The sequence below is a fragment of the Oryx dammah genome, unplaced genomic scaffold, assembly GCF_014754425.2.
Source record: "Oryx dammah isolate SB20612 unplaced genomic scaffold, SCBI_Odam_1.1 HiC_scaffold_5, whole genome shotgun sequence".
Classification (NCBI taxonomy): domain Eukaryota; kingdom Metazoa; phylum Chordata; class Mammalia; order Artiodactyla; family Bovidae; genus Oryx; species Oryx dammah.
Window position 1 is genome coordinate 2,538,622 of NW_024070189.1, and position 25,125 is coordinate 2,563,746.

Here is a 25,125-nt window from a genome sequence, read left to right on the forward strand (position 1 = left end):
AAATGTCAGACAAAGGTCTAGAGCCAAAGCACTGGGGCTTGTTGTGAAAGGAGCTGTCGCCTCCGGTGACTGCCACTGTCACCCAGCGCTCGGGCGCATCCGGCTCGGCGACCCCACTGCAGCCCACCAGGCTCCTCCCTCCACGGGCTTCTCCAGGCAAGAGTACTGGAGTGGGGTGCCATTGCCTTCTCCAGGGGTCTTCCCGACCCAGGGATCGAACTCGGGTCTCCCGCATTCCAGGCAGACACTTTACCCTCTGCGCCACCAGGGAAGCCCTAATAACCTTCTATAGCTGTGATGTCATGGGTCAAATTGATTCTGTTAGAATCACATAAAAATATTTATAAAAGTGCAATATGAATTGGAAGGAAAAATAATTATTTTTTAAAAGAAGTTAACCTTCTGGCTAAAATTAGCAAACTTACCCTAGAAATTACAAATGAAATGAGTAATTAATAGGAAAAAATATGATAATGGCAAGATTTCCACTGAAAGGCTTAAAGACATTTATGAGAACAACATAAATAATAACGTCCATATTTCTAAGCTAGAATCTCTAGACAATATAAACTACATGAGCTCAATTTTTTTTCAAACCTGTTATAGATGTGAGATGTTTTGATGATGCATAAAACTTGGTAAAAGTCCCTCAGTAACTCTAAAAACTCCAAAGCCATAAATCATTTCAAAATATAGATAAGTTTGAGGACCACCAAAGGGCATGATCTGTATGACCTAAGGAATGGACCAGAAAAGATAACATTCAATTGGTACCAGGAACTTCTCAATTCAGTGAGAATATCCCCGAAAGAAGGAGCAGTCAGCAAGATCTAGTACAAGACTAGAGACTGATGGCTAAGTCTTGCTAAAATTAATTACCTCCACCCAGGACATGTACCTAACATTGTAATTAGAGGTTAAGGTGCTTGATTTCTTATTCATCAAGGTATCTTACGGCAGCCCTAATGTAACTACGGATGTGAAAAGAAACGGCAGCTGCCTAGACCGCAAAGATTCCTTTAAGTTGTGACTTGTCATTAAAAAAAAAAATAAAAAAAGACCTCTCATCCTTTTCTTCACTTGGGGCACTAAGTAAAAAACAACTTGTTTGCAAAATAAAGTTGGATCATCTTTTAGCATATGAGAGTTTGTTTTGTTTTCAGTATTTCCCAGCACCATTTAGAATTGTCTTTTGTTTGATTTTATTTATCCAGCAACCTGTAAGCAAGCAAGAAATATAGTGTTTGTAATTCAAGAGATGATTCAAATGAAGACAGGATAATCTTGGAGTATTCACTCTAAACCTGAATTTTCAAATGCTTATAATCTCCTCAAACATTACTTTGGTTGAAATGTATTTCAGATTTATGTTTCCAAAGGGCTCAGTTATCTGACGAGAACAGGAGCATATTAAATCTCTGCATAATACATTTCTGAAATAGCTTGCATCTAAGACACCAAGCAGTTATTAAATCTTGCTTTTAACCCACCAGTCCTCTAAATCTTCTCTCCACAGCTTGATTCCCAGTAGAGAAAAAAGTAACTCAAACAAAAATCTTCCTGTTTACTGTAATAAGCTATTTACTTATCTGTGCACAAGGTTGAGAAATTATGGAATAAGGATTCATATATTTGCCCACAGAGTATCTTGCATAGACATTTTGCTTAAATTTTCATTTATAGTTTCAATTCATAAAAGGATTATATACTTTGACCCACTTGTAAGCTGGGTGACAGGAGAGAAAATAGAGCACTGTTTTCCCACTTGCTATTTACTGATGTTGACAAGTCACTCTAAACCCTCTGAACCTCATTTAGTTTATTTGTAAATGGAGATAACAATACTGCCTGGTAGAGCAAATGATATGTTAATTAAAGTGCTTTGACAATTATAAATATTATGTAAATATAAAATACTGTGTATTGTTATGCTACTTTAATAAGAATGAAAACTAGTCAGTTATTTCTCCATCATGCCTTTTGTAAAATAAGGATAGGACAGAAAGACACTATTTTGAATAATCTAATTGTTTGTTACAAGAAGTCTCAAAGAAAAAATTTCTTAATTAAAATATTATAGATCAGAGCTAAAATTTAGAAGCCATTTAACCCAGCAACTTTAGTTTTAGATATAAGGAAAGAACGAACCATGAAGGTAAATACTAAAAACATACACATTTACATTGTGGTGGAAAGTCACTTACGGTGGTGGAAAGGGGAGAATTAAACACAAACGTTGTTTCCCAATTTGCTGTCATGTCACACTTGGCTGAAGAAATCTAGGGTTAGGGTTCGAGGGCAGGGCAGGGCAAGTTCCAAGGTTGGGTTAAAGTTCCGCCAGATTAGAGGAGTCATTTTAATCGGTCACTTTCTTTTATTGGCCAATTATAAAATAATAACAATAAAAATTATAACATGATGATGAGAATATGCAGAGTAGTTATAAGGGTTAAGCAACTCACTCCAATATTCTTGCCAGGAACATCCCATGGACAGAGGAGCCTGGTGGGCTATAGTCCACGGAGTCACAGAGTTGGATACAACTGAGCAACTAATGCAGCCATTCTAAGACTATATATAGGCAGCGTGTCCGACTCTGCAACTCCACAGACGGTAGTCCCCCAGGCTCGGCTGCCCATGGGTTGCCATGAGCTTTTCTAGGGGATCTACCCAACCCAGGGATCAAACCCAGGTCGCCCACATTGCAGGTGGATTCTTCACCATTTGAGCCACCTAGGGAGCCCTGAACCATGGAGTAAATGTCTCAGGATTATATATATATATACACATATATATACACACACACACACATATATATATACACACACACACATATACACACACACGCATATATACACACACATATAAATATACACACACATATACACACACATATACACACACATATATACACACATATATATACACACACACACATATATAGACACACACATATATAGACACACACATATATAGACACACACATATAAATATACACACACACATATACACACACATATACACACATACACACACATATATACACACATATACACATACACACACATATATACACACATATATATACACACACATACACACACATACACACACACATAAACACACACACACATACACACACATATACACAGATATATACACACACATATATACACACACATACACACATATATACATACATATATACACACACATATATACACACATACATATATACACACATATACACACATACACATATATACACACATATACACACATACACACATATATACACACACATATATACACACACACATATATATACACACATATATATATACGCACACACACATATATATACACACACACACACATATATATGTATGTACATAAGGGCTTCCCAGGTGGCACAAGTGGTCAAGAATCTGCCTACCAGTACAGCAGATGCAGCCAGGAGATGCAGGTTTAATCCTTGCATCGGGAAGATACCTTGGAGGAGGAAATGACAACCCACTCCAGTGTTCTTGCCTGGAGAATCCCACGGACAGAGGAACCTAGTGGGCTATAGTTTGCAGGGTTGCAAAGAGTTGGACACGACTGAGTGACTAAGTACATAGCTTAATTTCAGCAAATGTTTCTGGAAAAGGAGTACGTCAGGGCTGTATATTGTCACCCTGCTTATTTAACTTATATGCAGAGTATATCATGAGAAATGCTGGGCTGGAGGAGGCACAAGCTGGAATCAACATTGCCGAGAGAAATATCAATAACTTCAAATATGCAGATAACACCACCTTTCTGGTAGTAAGCAAAGAAGAACTAAAGAGCCTCTTGATGAAAGTGAAAGAGGAGAGTGAAAAAGTTGGCTTAAATCCCAACATTCAGAAAACTAAGATCATGGCATCTGGTCCCATCACTTCATGGAGAATAGATGGGGAAACTGTGGAAACAGTGACAGACTTTATTTTGGGGGGCTCCAAAATCATTGCAGATGGTGATTACAGCCATGAAGTTAAAAGATGCTTACTCCTTGGAAGAAAAGCTATGACCAACCGAGACAGCATATTAAAAAGCAGAGATGTTACTTTGCCAACCTTTGCAAAGGTTCATCTAGTCAAAGCTTTGGTTTTTCCAGTAGTCATGTATGGATGTGAGAGTTGGACCATAAAGAAAGCTGAGCACCAAAGAATTGATGCTTTTGGATTGTGGTGTTGGAGAAGACTCTTGAGAGTCCCTTGGACTGCAAGGGTATCCAACCAGTCCCTCATAAAGGAAATCAGTCCTGAATATTCACTGGAAGGACTGATGTTAAAGCTCAAACTCCAACACTTTGGCCACCTGATGTGAGGAAGTGACTCATTTGAAAAGATTCTGATGCTGGGAAAGATTGAAGGCAGGAGGAGAAGGGATGGCAGAGGATGAGATGTTTGGATGGCATCACCAACTCAATGGACACGAGTTTGAGTAAGCGCCGTGAGTTGGTGACGGACAGGGAGGCCTGGCATGCTGCATTCCATCAGGTCACAAAGATTCAGATTGAGTGACTGAACTGAACAAGAGAGCACCTCCTGTATTATCAAATCCCTTGCTAGAATCGGTTATATTTGTTACAACTGATGAACCTATACTGACATCATTATGAATGAATTCTCAAATATTGAAACTAGCTTGCATACCTGGGATAAATCTTTCCTAAGCTTTTTATAACCATGTATTTATCAGCTTTTCATCTTATAGTGGAAATATTTTTTACAAGGAATCTTATGGTATTTGCCTTTATATTCTGTACGTAAATGTGTTCACTGATGAGAAAGGAAAAGATGCCTAAGACTTAAACAAAAATCTATAGAGGCAACACGAAGTTTCTTACCAAGCCTTAACTTGAAGCTTGAAAATGTCAAAATTATGAGCTTATTGTTTTGAACTTGCTACTCTGGCCCAGGTTTCATGACATTATAATGTTAGATTATAACTGGCTAAATACAAGAGGTTTAAAAGCAGTGTCTTAAGAGAAAAGTTAGATTATAACTGGCTAAATACAAGAGGTTTAAAAGCAGTGTCTTAAGAGAAAAACCACTGAAGATGATTTATATTACTTTTAAAATGTTTAAAACAAAAAAAAAATCATTTATTTTTAAGTGCTGTAGTGGTTTTACCATAGAATGCTATAACGTCTTTTATATTAGTATAGTAGGCAGCATTTTAATTTTAAGCACTGACTGAGAAATATTATGGCGGAGGTGAAAAATACCATAAACATATTAAAAGATGATTTTTCCTTTTTCTTGCTTTGTTTTTTGCTGTATTGTCCTGGAAGCTAGAATACTGAGAAAACAATGTTTAAGTGGTAAACGTAGGCAAATCTGTCTTATTTCTGATATAAATGAGCAAAGCATTCAGACATTTGCCATTAAGGACAATGTTATTTGTAGGACTTTCTCAGAAGTCACTTATTGTGAAGATGTTCTCTTTTATTCCTCATTTTCAGACAATTCCTATCAGGAATGAACGATGGATTTTCTCAAGTGATTTTTCTTCATTTACTGAAATGATTGTATAATTTTAAATGATATTAATCTGAATTATATTGACTGCTATTTGAAGGTTAAATCAGCTGCTAGTCCTAGGGTAAACTCCACTTGACCGTGACGTATTTGTCTATGGCTTAATTTGCTTCATCCAAATTGTGCTCAGAATTTAAAATGTGTAATAATGACATACAGTCTATGGTTTTCTTTTCCTGTAATATTTTTATCTAGTTATAGCATCAGGTAGCAATGACCTCAATGAGTTGAGAAGTAGTCTCTCCTTTTCATTTCTCAGAATTTGTGTAGAGCTGGTGCTTCTTCTTACAACTTTGGTATAATTCACCAGTGAAATGATATAGGCCTGGAGTTTTCTTAGAAGCATGGTTTCTTAGTGACCAATTCTATAAAAGATATGGAGTTATGAAGGTTGAATAAGATTTGGCAGTTTTTGTCTCTCAGAAAATTCTTCCATTTCATCTAAGCTGTTGAATTTCTTTATACAGTGATTAAGAAAATATTATGGATATCTTTTTAATTATGTAGAACCTGTAATGAAGTCACCTCTCTCATTCTTGATATTGGTAATCTGTGTCTTTTTCCTGAAGAGTTTATGTAGAGGTTTTATTAATTTTATTTGTGGCTCAGCTGGTATTTGTGGCTCAATGCAGGAGACCTGGGTTCAATCCCTGAGTTGGGAAGATCCCCTGGAGAAGGAAAAGGCTATCCACTCCAGTATTTTGGCCTGGAGAATTCCATGGACTGTATAGTCAGGGGTCACAAAGAGTCGGACACGACTGAGTGACTTTCACTTTCACTCAAGGGATTCTCCTGATTCCTTTTCCTGTTACATTTCTTCCTTTCTTTTATACAAGCATTTTGAGTTGCTTTGCCTGTAAGGTGGAAGTCAAGATCGCAATTTTGAGCTCTTCCTTCTTTTCTAATACATGTATTTCGTGCTAGGTTTGCGTTCCTAAGCACAGCTTAATAGGCATCATATGAATCATAGAAATACTGAGACATTTCTTCTCATTTAGTTCAAAGTACTTTCTAAGCCCCCCTCTGACTCACTGGTCACTCAGCTCTGCATTGCTTACTTTCCAGATATTTAGACATTTTTCAGAAATTGTTCTCTCCTTGAGTTCTACTTTATTTCTGTTGTGTTCACAGAACTTATATGTGTGTGTGTTAGTTGCTCAGTGGTGTTCGACTCTTTGCACCCCCAGGGACTGTGGGTCGCCAGACTCTTCTGTCCAGGCAATACTGGCGTGGGTTGCCATTCCCCTCTCCAGGGGATCTTCCCAGCCCAGGCATGAAATCTGCATCTCTTGTATCTCCTACACCGGCAGGTGGGTGACTCTAGCACCACCTGGGCAGCCAAGAGAACGCAAATTCATATAAATTTACTGACTTTCGTTTCATGGCCCAGGATATGGTCTATCTTGGTAAACGTTCTCTATATAGCTGAAAGGAATGCATATCTTGGTAATGTTGTGTAGAGTGTCCTATGAAGGTCAATACATCAAACTGACAGTGTTATTCACATATATATTATGACTTCCATAGTGGATATATTTATTTTAAAAAAAATCACTTACAATAGCATCTCAGAAAACCAAACACTCAGAGAGAAGTCTGACAAAAGATGGAAAGTCCCATATAACTAACTACAGAACCTTTCAGGGGGAAATAAAAGATCTATCTTAGTAGAAAGATTTACCATGTAGAGGGGTCAGAAGACTCAATATTGTTAAGAAGCCTATTCACCCCAAACTGATCTATAGATTCAATTTAACCCTAAACTAAATCTTAGCAACCCTTTATATAGAAACTGAAAAACTAACCATAAAATTGATAGTGAAATGCAAAGGACCTCTAACAGCCAAAACAATTTTAAAAAAGAACAAAGCTAGACAACTAACATCACCTGAAGTACTGGCATTACAACAAACAGGAAGACTGACAGAAATTAGAGTCCAGAAATACACATTAGTTGCTCAGTCCTATGTCTGACTCTTTGGGACCCCATGGACTGTAGCCCACCCAGCTCTTCTGTCCATGGAATTCTCCAGGCGAGAATACTGGAGTGAGCTGCCATTCCCTTCTCCAAGGGACCTTCCTGACTCAGGGACTGACCTCGTGCTTCCTGCACTTCAGGCAGATTCTTCACCGTCTGAGCCACCAGGGAAGCCCAGAATCCAGAAACAGAATTCCACATAAATATATTTTAAAAGGAAGGTAAAAAATCAGGAGAGAAAGGAGAGTCATGATGCTGGGACAACTGGATATCTATATGCCAAAAACACGAACTTCAAACCATTCCTCACGACCATGTGAAACAAACCACAGACTGAACTATAAGTTCTGAATTCTAAAACTATACAAATTGTATAAGTAAGCATAGGAGAAAAAGTTTGTAATCTGGGATTCAAAGATTTCTTAGATTTACTATTAAAAACATGGCCTGTAAAGAAAAAAAATAATTAAAACTTTGAAATTAAAAAAAAATCTGCTTTTTAAAAGACACTGTTAAGAGAATGAAAAGACAAGTCACACTGAAAGAAAATATTTGATAATTATACATCTGACAAAGGACTTGTATACAGAAGATATAAAGGACCAAGACTCAATTGCAATGTGCTTGTGTGCTAAATCGCTTCAGTGTGCTAAACCGTGTTCCAATCGTGTCTGACCCTTTGTTGTCATCGTTTAGTCGCTAGGCTGTGTACCCCTCTTTTGTGACCCCACAGACTATAGCTCGCAAGGCTCTGCTGTCCTCTCCAGGCAGGAATACTGGCGTAGGCTGCCATGCCCTCCTCCAGGGGACCCTCCCACCCGGGGACTGAGCCTGCAGCTCCGGCAGCTCCAGCAATGGCAGACAGGGTCTTCACCACTATCGCCACCTGGGAGGCCCCTGTTACAACAACCCAATTTTTTTAAAAGTGGGCAAATTATTTAAACAGATACTTCAAAGAAGATTATGAATGGCAAATTAGCACATGACAAGATGCTCATATCATTAGTCAGTTGGGAAAGCAAATTAAAAACACAGTAAGACACTTCAACATAAAATTATAATGTCTAAAGATTGAACGTACAAAGTGTTCATGAAAATGTAGAGAATCTGCAGTTAGGAATGTCAACTAGTATAATGACTTTAGAAAGCAATTTAGCAACTTCTTAAAATTTTAAACTTGTACATTCTATCTAATTTACTTAGTCCATTCCTAGGTAAATTTTCAGCAGAAAAATGAAAGAGCATGTCAGTACAAAGACTTGTACATAAATGTTCATAGCAGCTTACTTTGCAGTAGCCCTAAACAGGAAACAATCCAAAAAGTCTATCAATAATTTATAATAAATGTGATATATTCATATAATTCAGTTCTACTCACCAATAAAAAGGTGAACTTCTGAAAACCATTACAACATGGATAGATCTCAAAATTATGCTGAATGAAACAAACTAGACCCAAACAAGAAAAGAGAGGTACAGACTGTATGGTTCCATTTATATTAAATTCTAAGAAGTGCCAACTAATACACAGTCACAGAAAGTAGATCCGTGCTGGACTGGGACAGGAGGTGAGAGTGGGAAGAGGAAGGGACTAAAAGGCATGAGAAAAAGCTGTGGATGAGAGGTGTGTTCATTACTTTGATCATGGTGACTATTCCACAAGTGTATACATATGTCAGTATTATATATATATATAATTATATATATATATAGTATATGTCAATTACATGTCAATAAATATGTTTTCAAAAAGATTGAAAAATTATGGCTATTAAATATTAGACATTTGACAGTCTCTCAAGACTGAGTGAAGTTAAGTCTGATACTTCAAGGCAAAAAAACTGACAGTTTTTGCTGCCAGGGAGAACATTCTAGTTTTCCAATGCAAATTAAAATTTTGGAAAACACAAACTTGCTGTCAAGAAATTGACACTTCCTGTTATTTTTCCCGTGAGATTAGGGATGGCATTAATGAATGGGATCTTTTGATACTCCATAATGAATTATGTCACTGTTTGGTCACTTGATATTTTCCAAATGAGAAATGACAAAGCGTGATGCCACAAAAGTCACGCATCCATCTTACAAGATAACCAACTGAATTAACGTGACAGAGTATGAAAAGTCCAGTGTGGCTTCACATCCCACATGGCAACGAACCTTCAAGAAAATGTAGCAAAGTCTGCTGCGGAGCCCAATCATGTCCCGCCCTAATCCCCGGAACATGTTTAGATGGGAACGTGGTGAGATGCCACTCCCATGACTCTATTTTGTCATGCAGCGCAGCTGCCCTAAAGACAGGCAGCTTGGCCAGGTGAGCCTGTTCTAATCACAGAATCTTTCAAAACAGCAGAGTATTCTCTCAGCTCTTTTGAAAAACAAAATAGAATGAAACAAAAAACATAAGAGCAAGTTGGAGAAATTCAGAGCATCTGAAAGATGTGACACACCAGGTATGAAGATCAAAGAGTGTGGAGACCCGAGAAGAGCTGGGAGATGACCTTGGCTCACAGCAAGAAAAGAAAGAGAACCTCGGGCCAATTCTCAACTGCAAGAGATGAGATGCTGCCACCACCCAGAAGGAGTTTGGTAGTGATTCTTCCCCAGTGCCTCCAGACAAGAACTCAGTTAGATATTCTGATTTTTGGCTTTGTGAGACCCTGAGCAGAGAACTCAGTCAAGCCTGCCTGGACTTTTATACAACTGTGAGGTGATAAATGGATGTTATGTAAAGCTGCTAAGTTATGATCATTTGTTGTGCATAAACAGAAAGCTAATACACTTTCTATAAATCAAAATGCACATAAACTCAGACCCAAGTTGAACACTGTTTAAAAAAAAGAAAAAAAGTAATAAAATTGGAAGCAACCAAAGTATCCATAAATAGAAGGCCAAACTAAATTTTATAAAACCAAATAATGGAATATTCTGCAGCCATTATAAAGAAAAGGTAGAACTATATGGATGAATAGGAAACAATGAAACCATGTTATATTAGAGAAAAAAGAAAGTTTTATGATTTTAAATAATTAAAAGATTGGCATAAAACCATGGTATTCTATAGTAAATATTTCCCTGGGAGGAGGAAACCACAAAAAACTAAATACTTCGCTTTGGATTAAGGTTAGATTGTTGAGTAGGAGGTTTTTATTTTTAATTTTCTGCCTTCACTACAGTTTGAATTTTCTAATGAAGTTTATTATTCTTAATCATTAAAAAAAAATCAATAAAGGTTACTATTTAATATCTAGATAAACACTTCCCTGGCTATCTTCCAAAGGTATCTTTTGTCTTATTCAATTTGGACCTCCTTCAGGAATTTGTTACCATGCTCCTTTAGTCAGTTACAGTAACACCAAATTAATTTTCCTCATCAAGTCTGCCCCACCTCTCAAATCTAATTTTTTCAGTGACATCCCTTATTATCTGGGGGTATCATCTGCATTATGTAAATGTTTTATGTATTCATAATACTTAAACATACTATTTTAGGTAAAATTAGAGGCTATTCAACTGTTTTTAAAATTTTAGACTATAGTCTATTTTTCATAACTGTCTGAAAGCTACTTTGAGATTTAATCACAAGTAGTGTAAATCATGCAAATATATATTGCTATCTTGAGAATGAAAATGATTATAATCTAGGAATCTTGGCAGTTACATGGCAATAAAGAAATATTCCAATAGCAATCAAACCAGCATGGTAAAATTGGACCAACTCTCCTTAAATTATGACAGGATTATGTGAAAAGTTTTCAGTGGGCAATGAGCAATACTAGGTTTATGTGATGTATATTCAAAGTTAGAAATATTTTTCATATTCCTTGAAGTTTCTTCTTTTAAAATGAGTAAACAGTTAAGGTAACAAAGCAAATGCTTATCTGTTATTAAATATTGTACTTATTAATCTTATAAGATCATATTTTGCCTCTGATTATATTTTCTTTTTTTTTTTTTGCCTCTGATTATATTTTCTACAACAGAAAGATGCATCACTATAATAAAAATAAAGATATATGGTATCAGTTTGATGTTATCCTTGTTTGTTGGCAAAAGTAGTTAACCAAAATACCTGGCAGTTTTAAAAGTCACCAGAAAAAAATACAAGGATAAATTCCAAGAGAGATTACCTTTTTTTGTCCACATATTAAAGAAGTTCACAGTTTGTGACTCAAAGCACTATGGTATTGTTATGTACAACATAGCAAGAGGAGGCGTGGTAATGCACTTGTAAAATGACATAAATGAATGAAATTCTTAGCACTATCATTACTATAAAGTCAAACTAAGTAGACAACTTTTCTAAATAATCTTTTTCACAGAAACATTATATATAACTAAATTCCACGTGTAACTGCAATGTAATAATACATTTCCTTTTGAAAAGGCTGGTTGACATTTTCTAGAAAACAGCAAGAATTAGAGACTATAGAAACAACAAGTCCATGTACAAGCGCTTCATCCTGAGGAAAATGGTAAAGAAATCACTGGACACTTCACAAGGAGAAATCAAAGAGACAAAATATATAAAAGCAATAGGAAGACAGTGTAACGCCACCAAGGGAGCCGCTAAAATGGTATTACCTGGAACCAGTTCCATAATGATGTAGATAGGCTGTCTCTGTGTGCAGACTCCTATAAGTTTGACAATATTGGGGTGATCATACTGCTTGAGAATTCTGGATGAGAGAAATATAAGAATAGTCACTATCTAAGTAGTAAGCGTTAATTTATGATCATGAGTAGTGTGCACAAGTAGAATACACAATTTTTAAAACGTAAGTACGAAAACAAATTATGATAAATGGGATGTATATAAGTTTTGATAAATCTTGGAAAAATAGATATGAGTCAGCTTTTAATTAAATATTCATTAAAAAACTAGTATCCACTCTGAATAACTAACCACCATGCTAAATCTGAATAACTTACTCAGTCCAAAATATGTGGAACTCCTTTCAAAGCATCCACTTTTCGATGCCCTCACAAAAGCTGAAGAGTATTAGTGGACCAAAAACTGTAAGCTGTTAGGGCAGCATCTTTTTGTTTAGTTTTATGTACACAATTCATTTAAAACAGATACATTTAAGAACAATTCACATTGGTAAATGCTATAGAGTAATCACTTCATATTTAGATTTTATAATACCTACTTGACAATCATGGTCAATTTCAAATAGTATAAACTCAAAAGTTTTCAGAAGCCTGGCAGAAAGTTTAAACAATAAGTAATATTAGATTTAAGTCAAAGCAAGGAAGTTTTGTTTTGGATAAAGGCAGAATTTCAGAGGGCTATGCAAGTAGCAAAGACTCATCTACAGGACTCCAAGCATGAGTTAATAGATTAGATACTCTCACAGGCCTGTCTGCCCTAATGATTCCTGTTATCAAATGATATTCCATATTATCCTGTTGACACAGTTATAAATTCACTCATATTTGAAAAAACACAGGTTCCTTCCTAGGAGAATGAAAAAAAATAGCTTCATTTGGAGAAAGATGAAATAGTTTATGTATGTGCTGTACATACTAAAGCAGAGATAGCTTCAAGAAAAATGTCATAAATTGAAAATGTTCAATGTTTATTAACAAATGAAGACAGACTAGGGAGAATTCTAGAGATAAAAAAATACTGTTAATAACTGAGTTTGCAGTTTCTATGATGAATTAGAAAGGGAGTTTTAGAATGATTGACTTTAAGCCAAAATGTCATTTCTTAGGTTGAAAACTGCTTAATAAAGAAATTCTACAAAACAGCAAGGATGAACCCAAATAACATTAAATATTTAAATATATAGATCTATATTCTAATTAAAAGATACTTGAGAGCTTGCAAGTATATAACTGTCATTTTTAACAGAAAATTTCATAGTTTTACATTAGAAGAAAAATTAAACTCTATTTTTCAATAAACATTCACAAATTAGAAAGCAAGATACTTTAAGATATCTCTGAATAACTAAAATGATGAGCCCATGAATTTCAGTTGCAATAGGATGCTTTAAAATTCATTATAGAATATATTTTCTGAATTGCCAATGATATATATGAAAAATGCTTACAATTTTATTCCATAGATAATATTTAATAAATGTACCCAACTAGCTTAATATGTTGCTATAAATATCTATTGTTTACATGGAGAAATGATATCAAGATGTTCCACCCCACGGGATTTAGTTCCCTCACTGCATGTCCTCTGTTATTCCAGGGTACTTTACGAAGCTTTGCTTTTATATACAATGCCGTGAAGGAGGTAACACACCCACCTACCCACACACACACCCACCCACCCACACACACACACACACCCACACCCCCCCCCACACACACTTTAGGAAAGCTTTGCTTTTACATACAACGCCATGTAGCTGGTAACAGGCCCCCCCCCACACCTCTTTTCCTCCTTCCCTTTACACCAATCTATGATCTATACACCCTTCTTCTCTCCCTCCCAACCATCCATCCACTCATCAGTACAGCTCCCATCATATGTCCATTCTCTGTCCAAAGCCCCTTTCCATTTGTTTCGTGTTTTGCTGTATATACTAGATTTTACCACTAACAGTTTTAACTACTTGCAATAGAGCTGGGAAGTTGCAACACTAAATTTTAGCTAAAACATAAAAAGGGAAGACAATCATTCTAGGAGATCAATTAGAAAAGAAACAATGCAAATTTTAGAACAATGTCAGACATGGAGCTGGAGAGGAAATCTGAGATTCTCAGAAAAGAACACTGACAGCTGGGAGCAAACAATCAAGCCATAACATCTAAGGAGAGCAAGGAAGATGCCATTAAATTCTCAAGGTATATTTACAGTAAGTGTTGTATTTGGAGAATACAGATTACTTTTATTATAAGGTCAATCACAACACTACATATATACATATGTGTATATGCATATGTGATAGAAGCAAGAAATACTACAATGTTTTTTTAAAGACTTGAAGAATATTCACTGTTCTTAGCATCTGGCTCTTTTGACTGTAACTGCTAATTGACCTAGAGTCTCATTTCAAAAGAGAATCTTTCTGTTTTCAGACTGCCTACTTTTGAAGTGCCTACTTTTGAAGACTCTGAAAGTACCTACTTCTAATTCATCAAGTCATAATTTAAGATATCTTCAAACTTACATTTTAATGAATCACTTTTAAGTAGTACATATTAACATTATTTTAAAGAACTCACTTGGCTTCTTGTAAGAATTTTATTTTCAGTTCCTGAGGAAGATCTTCTTTACACGTTTTAACAGCAACAGCAGTTTTATCCTTTAATATGCCCTTAAATACTTCACCAAAATTTCCCTGAAAATACAAACATATTTATTGTTTGGTGTGTTAAGACAGTCACATAAGTCTTTGCAAAATTCCAGGCAAGCATGTAATGATGAGTTTTGAGTTAGAGTACTCTGTTAGCTTTATTCAATTTTAAGCAGAAATAAAGACTCAGCATGCTGGTTTTTCCAATTCTCCAACTTTAAATATACTACCCAACACTCCAGCTATTCGCAAGACTGAGGCTTGAGGGTAACGGGAAAGGAAATGGGAAAAAACTGAACTAGTGTAAAAGGAAAGACTAACACTGTCAGAAGCACCTAAACTTCACTCTGCCTGGTCCCCTTTACCCTCAAGCTCTACACTTTGGTATCAGTTTATTAAAAAAGTCCCCATTAACGCTTACAGGTAAAGCCACGGTGCTGTGAGGTGACTGGTGGGCACTGATGCGCACGGCCAGGGCTCAGTGGAGAAGAGTGTGAGAGGCAGAGCCGTCAACAGTGCCCTGCGGCTCCGCGGTCTCTGGAAGGCGCCAGGGAAGGGCGGGCTTGCCCAAACGCAAGCACCAGGGCGAGTTCATCTCTGCCAGATGTCTGAGCTCCGAGCCTTACTCTATGGCTTGAACATACTCTGATTTAAAATGCCTTATTGCTAGTTTGAAGTTGCTTTTATGATAAGTACAAAAAAAAAAAATTAGACAGGGAAGATCTGTAAGGCCAACATGACAGCCAGCTTCAGGCATTCTCTTTAAGTGCTTCTCTGTGTGCACGTGCGCTCGGTACATGGCTGTAACTGTGATAGCAAGCATCATAAACAGCTTTAATGCTACCGCTGTTGAGCAAGAAGTAACTCAATGAGGGGTCTGAAAATCAATGAGTATGAGTTCTAAGATCAACATAATTCTTAACAGTCCACGGTACATAAATTTTAAATGTTTTTAATAATGGAAAATTACTAAAATACTGATTTAATAAACTCATTATTAGCTAATTGCTCTTTGCTTAAAATAACATTGATTTTACTTAATATTAAGCATACTTTGGTATTTAAGTAATAAATAGTATTACTATTGAAACTAATATTTATTGAAATAACTCAACTCAAATATTTATTGAAAACAAATGACTAATTATCCTTACATGAAAAGTAAACATCCAATAAATTCAACAGAGTACACATTCATCATTAGCTAGAAACAGAAAAGGTTGAGGTTTATATCCTTCTGTGTTATTCAAGGCTTTTTTTTCCTTCCCACAATCATCACATCATTTATTATATCAGAAATAGACCCAGTAAAGGTGTTAGTATACATGATTACTGAATGATTTATTTACCTGAATGATTCTGAAGCACTTAAAATTCATTAACATTTAACTCATTAGAAGACACTTGCTGACAGAATTAGCAGGACCATTACTCTCTCTACAAGGGTTCAGATTCTCCCTCTAGAAACTGCTGTCTCCCTCCTCATATCTCAGACAGCCTGCTCTCATTTTTCTCACCTCAGCTGATCTCACCATCAGTTCTTCAGCCCTTCAACCCATCCACCACAGCACTGCCAGATTAATCGCTGCAAGAAACACTCCTGCCTTCTTCAACATCCAGCCTTCCATGGACATTACTCTCTCAGCCTCTGTCTAGCTCCCTCTTGTAGCTTTTGGGTGCTACATGTATCCTAAATTCAGACAGGGATTTCAAAATATGTGCTCTGCCTTCTACACACTGCCCCTCTACTTCCAATCAAAGAACAAGCTAACTAACCTGGAAGGGCATTTCTTCTGCCCCTCCTGTATGAAGAGCTTCCTGATCTTCCCCAGATTATTTCTGTCCTTCCTGAACACTTGGCATCCCATTGGCCCCTTGGTTCATTTCTAATGGTCTCTGCCCTATATGGACCTATAGGTCCTGAGTCATAGGAAGCATTTGAAAACTTGAAACATTCATTTAGCAATCTTCACTCAGAAGACTTCAACTCTATTAACAGTGGTCAAGGGAGGAATCTCAAACATGGAGAAAAAGACTCTGCTTCACAGACCACCCACTTCGTGGCTTCAGAGGCCACCCACTGCTCCCTTCCGCCTAGCAGGCACAGCTTCATCTCCACTGCTGGCTCCACGTCCACGAGGCTAAGCTTAATGCTGTCTCTTGTCTTGTTTATGTCAGTCCCCACAGAAGGTCCTGGTGGTCCATCCCCCCTCTATGGTTCTGATCAGGCCATGCGGACTCCTGCTGTCTCCAACTATTTCTCTTCTATCCCCAGCCTCCACTGTGTCTTTGGGAACTTCTGGTCCATCATTAAAATTTTATCTTGATCTATTCTTTGGTCATGCTCTTCACCTTCTTGCTCTAACAGAAACCTCACCCTCACTTGAGAACACTCAAACGGTGGGTGAGTTTCTTTTGCTTCTAAAATTGTGATTTCCTTTCAGTCCCCTATACACGTACACCAGGCCTTCTCCCAGTCCCCTGGAGACAGAATTAAGGATTCCACTAGCTGTCTGTCACTGCTTTTAAAATGTTTTCTCTACTGCCTTCCTTTTATCATTTGATTACATACCCAATACGCTGGCTAGCAGCTACTGCATTTGAAAATATTTTCCTTCATTTGTTGACTATCTGAGCTCCTGAATCACTGTACCAGGTGTTACTCCTGTCTTAATACTTAGAAATTTCAAGAGACAATTAAGGATCCTTCTAACACTTCAAACTGTTTTGTGACCATCTCTCCTCCAATGATCTGTGTTCCAACCTATTTTCTAGGTTCAGATCTTAAACTTTGCCATCACCAATAATGTCACTCCTCAATTTATCTCATCTTCTGGCTCACTTTTATTTTTTTTAGCTTACTTCCTCTAGTACCCAGACTGAAAATTCTTTGACCCTATCAGTTTAGTTCAGTTGCTCAGTCGTGTTTGACTTTTTGCAACCCCATGGACTGCAGCACACCAGGCCTCCCTGTCCATCACCAACTCCCGGAGTTTACTCAAACTCATGCCATGGAGTGGGTGATGCCATCCAACCATCTGATCCTCTGTCGTCCCCTTCTCCTCCCACCCTCAATCTTTCCCAGCATCAGGGTCTTTTCAAATGAGTCAACTCTTTGCATGAGGTGGCCAAAGTACTGGAGTTTCACCTTTAGCATCAGTCCTTCCAGTGAATATTCAGGACTGATTTCCTTTAGGATGGACTGGTTGGATCTCCTTGCAGTCCAAGGGATTCTCAAGAGTCTTCTCCAACATCACAGTTCAAAAGCATCGATTCTTCAGCGTTCAGCTTTCTTCAGAGTCCAACTCTCACATCCATACATGACCACAGGAAAAACCATAGCCTTGACTAGACAGACCTTTGTTGACAAAGTAATGTCTCTGCTTTTGAATATGCTGTCTAGGTTGGTCATAACTTTCCTTCCAAGGAGTAAGTGTCTTTTAATTTCATGGCTGCAATCACCATCTGCAGTGATTTTGGAGCCCAGAAAAATAAAGTCAGCCACTGTTTCCACTGTTTCCCCATCCATTTCCCATGAAGTCATGGGACCAGATGCCAGGATCTTTGTTTTCTGAATATTGAGCTTTAAGCCAACTTTTTCTCTCTCCTCTTTCACTTTCATCAAGAGGCTCTTTAGTTCTTCACTTTCTGCCATAAGGGTGGTGTCATCTGCGTATCTGAGGTGATTGATATTTCTCCCAGCAATCTTGATTCCAGCTTGTGCTTCCACCAGCCCAGCATTTCTCATGATAGGAACCTCCAAATCTTTAGATCCTCTTACTTTTAATTGTCCATAACCCCTTTAACAGCCTCGGCTTCTTCCTCATTCAGCTTAAACTCCATGGCTCATAACTACTGTCTACCTACACTCCCGGCTTCTGTATTCCTCTTAGTTTCCAGGACCCCCTTGTCAAATCCACAACCCAGACCAGATGTGGCATGGCCTACTCTGGGCTGATACAGTTCAGTGTGGATGGAGAAAGTCCACACGGGTGTTGACTAGTTTCACTTTAAGAACACACACCTCTAGGGGGTCCTTAATACTGCTCAATAATTATTATACAATTCCCTAGAACATGAACACTCTCATTCTAATTAACTTTTCCTCACCCTTTGACTTCCTTCTTAAAGATCCCGTACCTCCCCTACAACTTCATTCTCAGCTAATAATCTTGCTTCCTGATTTACTGAGAAAATTGAAGCAATTTCCAACTCTCAGGTCCACAGTGACCCTCCTACCAATCTTCCTTGCAGTTACAAGATGAACTGTGCTTCTATTAAAGTCAATCCTCCATTGTAAACTAAATTCCATTCCCTCTTGTCTACTCAATGATATTATCTCAGCAATTCTCATCTCCTTTAAAAATCATGAATTTTTCACGACATCATTCCCAGCTTCAAACCAGCATGTTGCCTTTCTCAGGTTAACCAACAGCACACACATCATTTTTTTCGAAACCGCCACCATCTCTGCTTCCTTTCACAGCAAAGCTTCACAGCTGGATCCTTGCCATCCCTGTTTCTCTCCTCCCATTCTCCCTTACATATATTCCAGCTTGGTTTTCACAAAAAACATGCTACAGAAAGTGCTCAGTCAAGTCACCAGGAACCTCTCCATTGCCAAGTTCAGTGATTCTCAGTCATCGTCTCATCTGACCTCTCATCAGCAGATGCCACCACCGATCACTCCTTCAGATACTTTTTTCTCTTGGCATCTAAGGCATCCTATCTCCCGGTTTTCTGCCTTTCTGGAGATTTCTCTTTCTCAGCCTCAATCTTCTTGCTTCTCTTCTCTGCAGCCTCTTGATTTTGAAGTGACCAGAGCTCAAGCGCTCTCTCCTCTTACCTAGACTCATTCCACTGTTGAACTCATCAAAGGAAGCCACCAAGTAAGTCACAACTACTGAATCTGTAATTTGATCCACACCTCTTTTCTAAACTTCAGACTTAATACCCAGCTGTTTTCTCAGCATCTCCACTGGGAAGTCTAGCAGACAAACCTCAATATTTACATGCAAAACCGCTAATCTCAGTCCCCCAAACCTGCTATACCTAAGCCTATGCCTTCCATGTCTCACGCTCCACAGAGTCTTTCAAGATATGCAGTTGGGTCAACCGTAAAAACGAATGCAGAACTCCTCACATTCCCCCATCTCCACTGCCACTTCTGTGACCTGACCAGCAACCACCATCTTCAGTTAGGTAAGGACAAGAGCTTTCGAACCTTCCCAGCCTATTCTCAACAAGCGAGCCCAAGTGAACTCTGTAGAGGGTATGACCATCTCACTCTTCTGGGCAAAGTCATCCCCCAGCTTACCCTTTCACACATATTCAAAGCCAAAGCAACTACATTGACCAGCATGGCTCGATACAATCTGCACCACCTCAGCCACTTGTTGTCTGAGTCCGTTCCTTCTTGCTTACTCAGCTATGACAAACTGCCTCTCCCGCTCATCAAATGTAATTTGCACTGATACTCCCTCTGCCTAAAATCCTTTTCCTCATTTGACCATGTGGCTAAATCCCTTCTTGCCAGGTTTTTATCAGAAAGTAACAATTTCGATAAGGCTTACCTGGATTCCCCTATTGAAAACTGCAACTCCAACCAGCAGCACCCTATATCCCTCCTATTTTCGCAGGATTAGCACCTTCACTATTATGAAGTTTACCTGCTTGTGCGTCTTTCCCTGCTAGATAGAATTTGAGCTTTATAAGGGCAAGGACACTTGTCTACTTTGTTCATGGATGTATTCCGAGTTCCTTGGAGAGTGCCTGGCATACAGGTGGCATTCAATAAATATTTGAGGAATTAATATTTTTGATTACCAGCTGTCAAGCACAGTATAAAGAAATATGGTGCTCAGTAAAAGTTACAGTTACCATATCAACTTTATGTTACTACTAAATCCCAAAGTATGTAAGTATAGGTTAATTCTCTTTTTTTCTCATGCATTTTCAAGCAGTATATGATAAATACTCAGAACAGGTAATGAAAATATTAAATGACAATTTTCAACTCAGAAATATTTGCTAAGACTAAGCTATGTGCTTAGTCGCTCAGTTGTGTCCGACTCTTTGCACAAACCGCAGCCCAGCAGGCTCCTCTGTCTATGGGGATTCTCCAGCCAAGAATACTGAAGTGGGTTGCCCTACCCTCCTTCAGGGGACCTTCCCAAACCAGGAATCGAATGCAGGTCTCCAGCACTGCTGGCAGATTCTTTGCCATCTGAGTTACCAGGAAGCCTGAAATTAAGCCATACATGTCTCTAAAGTTGAAGTGTTTGTTTTATTAAAATGATTAAATTTATTAAAACTGGTATATGCTACTGCCTTGTCATTGAAAATAATTATTTTTTCAAATAACCTTACCAAGTAAGGACCTAATGGATAAAATTCCTAATATGCGAAGTTTCGTGTATCACATATTAAACTAAACATAAAAATAACTGAAATATCTCTCTTTAACTGAAAACATTTTTTTTTTCCTTAGTACTGAAAAATCTGCCCTTCTCAACACACTTTTTCAGTAACTGGTTTAATCTTATAACTTTATATTTAATTGTATTTTCATGGAAATTACTTCATTTTCTTTGTAATAATTTTTAGCCCAATCACTGATACTGAGTTACTTAAAGTAATGAAAAAGTATAATATTTCCTTAAGAATTATGGTTACAATAGAGAAAATAAACATAATAGCTATTGTAGCTTGAAATTCTTTAGAATTTACTTACTAAATAAGTATTAGCAATCAACAGAAACTGTTTTCTAATAGCAATTTAATACTTCTATTTGGGAAAATATTTTTAAAATAATAAGAATTCTGCAAAGTAGATTGTTTCAACAGGGATTCACTTTCTTAACACACAGCAAGGCTAAAAAATAGGGGAAATCTGTCAATTCATCAAGTTTACATTTGAATCAAGAAAAGTAATGGATAATCATTTATTTCTTTACTTGAAATGCTGAGCCTTAAATTCTAGTACTGATCACTCAGAAGTATATGAGTAACAGTTTTCCCTATCTGGATTTTACACTATTTTTTCCACTGTATTATGAACCCCAACTCAACTCAAACTTCACTAGTTAAGCCATCGATAAAGACGTTAATGCTTGTCTATTGGAACTCAATTATAAATCAGCAATCAATGTCCTAATAACCCATCTGATTATTAAATATGTGTCATTATTATTAGATATAACATATTTTCATACTGCCTATGAGTTGGAAGAAACTTCCAACCAGTTTGAAGGAAAGTGCCTTTTACCTTATATAGCTACTTCCTGCAGCCACTAGCAGAGCTAGCTACAGAATGGGTGTATTGAGACAGGTGTCCTGTGCAAGTCACTTTCAGATCGAAATAACATGGCCCGTGTCGCCACGTACTGTGATTCTACACAGATCCTGAGATCCCTAAGAGCAGTGCTGCATTTTTCTGAACTATCCTGTGTAACCAGACACAATGGAGTAAGACTATTCGGTGTATACATTTTTATCACCTCACAGTTCCTCTCCAAAGCTCAGCTCACTAGTTTTGGTTTTACTACAATGTAATAAAAATTATTGTGGCTTTTAATCCTTTCAGAGGAAAGTTTACAGTATATTATTTTTTAAAAAGTCAAGGTAATCCTTAAACTTTTCAAAGATTTTCACACTTCTTTTTCCATGAACACCACAGTATTTGTAACAGATATGGCACTGTGTTCTTCTAGGCTCACGTGTGAATGTACCTTGCTGTGTGCAGGAATATTAGAAAGACTTTGAAGAAACAAAGAATCATAGAGTTCACAATCACTATAAAGACTTCTAGTCATTCAGCTCAGTGGATTACATACCTTGCCCAGTAATTCTCCTAATGTGACATCTTCGTGATTGAGAATCCACTTCTTATCCTATAGCAAAAAGAAAGAACGGTTTTTTAGCTTAGGTGAGAAACGCAATTGCTCTAAGATGCATTTGAGGCCATGGCAAATAGACCTAAGGGATATTTCATTCACACCATTCAGCAACAGCACACGAAGAAGCTGTAGCCTCAAGAGGTTATAAAACAGATTTAAGTGTTACTACACAACAGAACTTTAAGATCTACATTATAGCAAACTTTTATCAGAGTTTTCAGACTTCAAAATGATGGTGTCCCTGTAACGAGAACATAGCATACACTTTCCTCCCACCATAAAGCTTAGGCTATGCTATTATTTGTCATTTCAGAATGTTGTGTCATCAGTACATGAGGAAATTTCATTTTGCAATGTTAAATTTCCAATCCTCACTTCATCATACAGAATTATTTTTCTACCCACACCATATTCCTGAGATCTAATTTTTCCACAGCTGGTCATGAGCTATGGCTGCCTATCAGAGTGAATATAGCCCCGCATCTTTCCCAAGTAACCTCCTACAGCATCACAGAGCAACAAGCATCAGCTACAGTGTCAGCAAGGCACACAGGACCCACGATGCAGACGCGTCAGTGTGAAAGAACATGCCATCAGCTGACCAAGTAATCTCCTACAGCATCATAGAGCAGCAAGCATCAGCTACAGTGTCAGCAAGGCACACAGGACCCACGATGCAAGCGCGTCAGTGTGAAAGAACACGCCATCAGCTGACCAAGTAATCTCCTACAGCATCATAGAGCAACAAGTATCAGTTACAGCGTCAGCAAGGCACACAGGACCCACGATGCAGACGCGCCAGTGTGAAAGAACACGCCATCAGCTGACCTCAAGAACTAACCACTACTTAGGGGACACTTTATCATCTGAAAAGTCTCAGCTGTGAGAGCACACACTGCTGTGACGGCAGAAAGACATATAAATTAAAAAAGGAAGAAATGAGGTAGGAGACAGACTGGAGAAAGGAGGGAAGGGAAAATGAGGCGAAGAAAGAAAAATTCTGGAGTGATATGTTTTATCCTTTATGTAAAAGAATTTGCATTAAAGCATAGTATTCCCCCATTACATAGACTGAAATATAACTGTGATCTATCGGACCAATTGCGACACGTAGTCAAACATCTTGAAGTAAAAACTCACCCCAACCATGGCTTTAAAGTGTCCTGGAGAGCCATTTTGAAGTATTTTACCTTCTGAAACCCTCTGTACCCAGCCACCACCCTCTGATAGGTCAACAAAAGGAGCAACAATGATTGCTTTGAAAGAACACTTTACACGTGTGATCTGCAGGGGTTCCTAACAGGCCTCCTCAAGACGTGCCACGTTGGCATTTGGATTATTCTGAACTAAAGGCAATGGAGACCCTGCGAACTCAAAGGAAATTTTTACCTCCCTCTTAAGAACTGAAATATGGTGATTTGCCCACAGTAACAGTCATTACCAGAAATAACTTTTCATGACCTACCCGAATGACAGGGCAACCATCCAATTGCTAAATACCTACTCTTCTTTTCTGAGAGTTACCCTCCTCTTCTCTGAAGCCTCCGGCTCCTATACACTCCTTAGCTCAGGATGGCATATATATCTTTTAGATTCCTAACTCTAAACTTCTCATGTCTATGTGTATGTGCAAAATTAGATTTGATTTTTTTTCTCCTGTTAATCCGTCTTGTGTCAATTTAAATGTTAGACTAGCCAGAGAATCTAGAAAGATAGAGGAAAGTTTTCTGCTTCCATGACAAGTCTTTCAAACCAAGTATAAAACCAGAACTATAAAGGTCCTGGAAGAAGACACAGGAGAATATCTTCCTGACCAAGTGTGTAAGCAAAGACTTCTTAGGAGACAAAAAGCACACACACAAAAACCTGGAATTCATCAAACTTAAAACATGTGTTTCCCCAAAATCTCATTTAAAGAAAATGAAAAGTCCAACTACTATCTGGAAGAACATTTTTGAAACACATATAAATGACAAATCATTTCTATGTAACACAGAGAATGCATACCTCAAAAACAAGATGACAAACAACTGAATTTTAAGAAATTAGGTAGAATACTTAACAAAAGAGGAGGGACAAATAGACAATAAGCACATCAAAAGATGTTTAACATCATCAGTCAGTAACATACGAAAACAAATCACAATAAGATGGCACTTCATATCCTCAGAATGAAGCACCTTCCATTTACAACAGCCAAGACACAGAGACAACCTACACGGCCACGCGCAGGTGAATAGATAGAGGTGATGTGGTGTGTGTACGCACACACACACACACACTCAGACTCACACACACACAGACATGCACACACTCACACACACACACAGACATGCACACACTCACAGACACACACAGACACACACTCACACTCATACACTCAGACTCACACACTCAGACTCACACTCCCACACACACTC

General features: G+C 37.8%; 1 protein-coding gene across 4 annotated transcripts in view; it reads right to left on the reverse strand.

The window, feature by feature from the left end:
- The window catches only part of FER (FER tyrosine kinase), a 475,518-nt gene that overhangs the window by 136,146 nt on the left and 314,247 nt on the right, over positions 1 to 25,125 (reverse strand). For all 4 annotated transcript variants that reach the window (XM_040239698.1, XM_040239699.1, XM_040239695.1 and 1 more), the window contains 3 exons: positions 22,643 to 22,699; positions 14,737 to 14,852; positions 12,130 to 12,224 (listed from right to left, as the gene is read on the reverse strand). In XM_040239698.1, the coding sequence (XP_040095632.1) occupies positions 12,130 to 12,224; positions 14,737 to 14,852; positions 22,643 to 22,699 (268 nt within the window). The remainder of the gene's footprint in view (positions 1 to 12,129; positions 12,225 to 14,736; positions 14,853 to 22,642; positions 22,700 to 25,125) is intronic.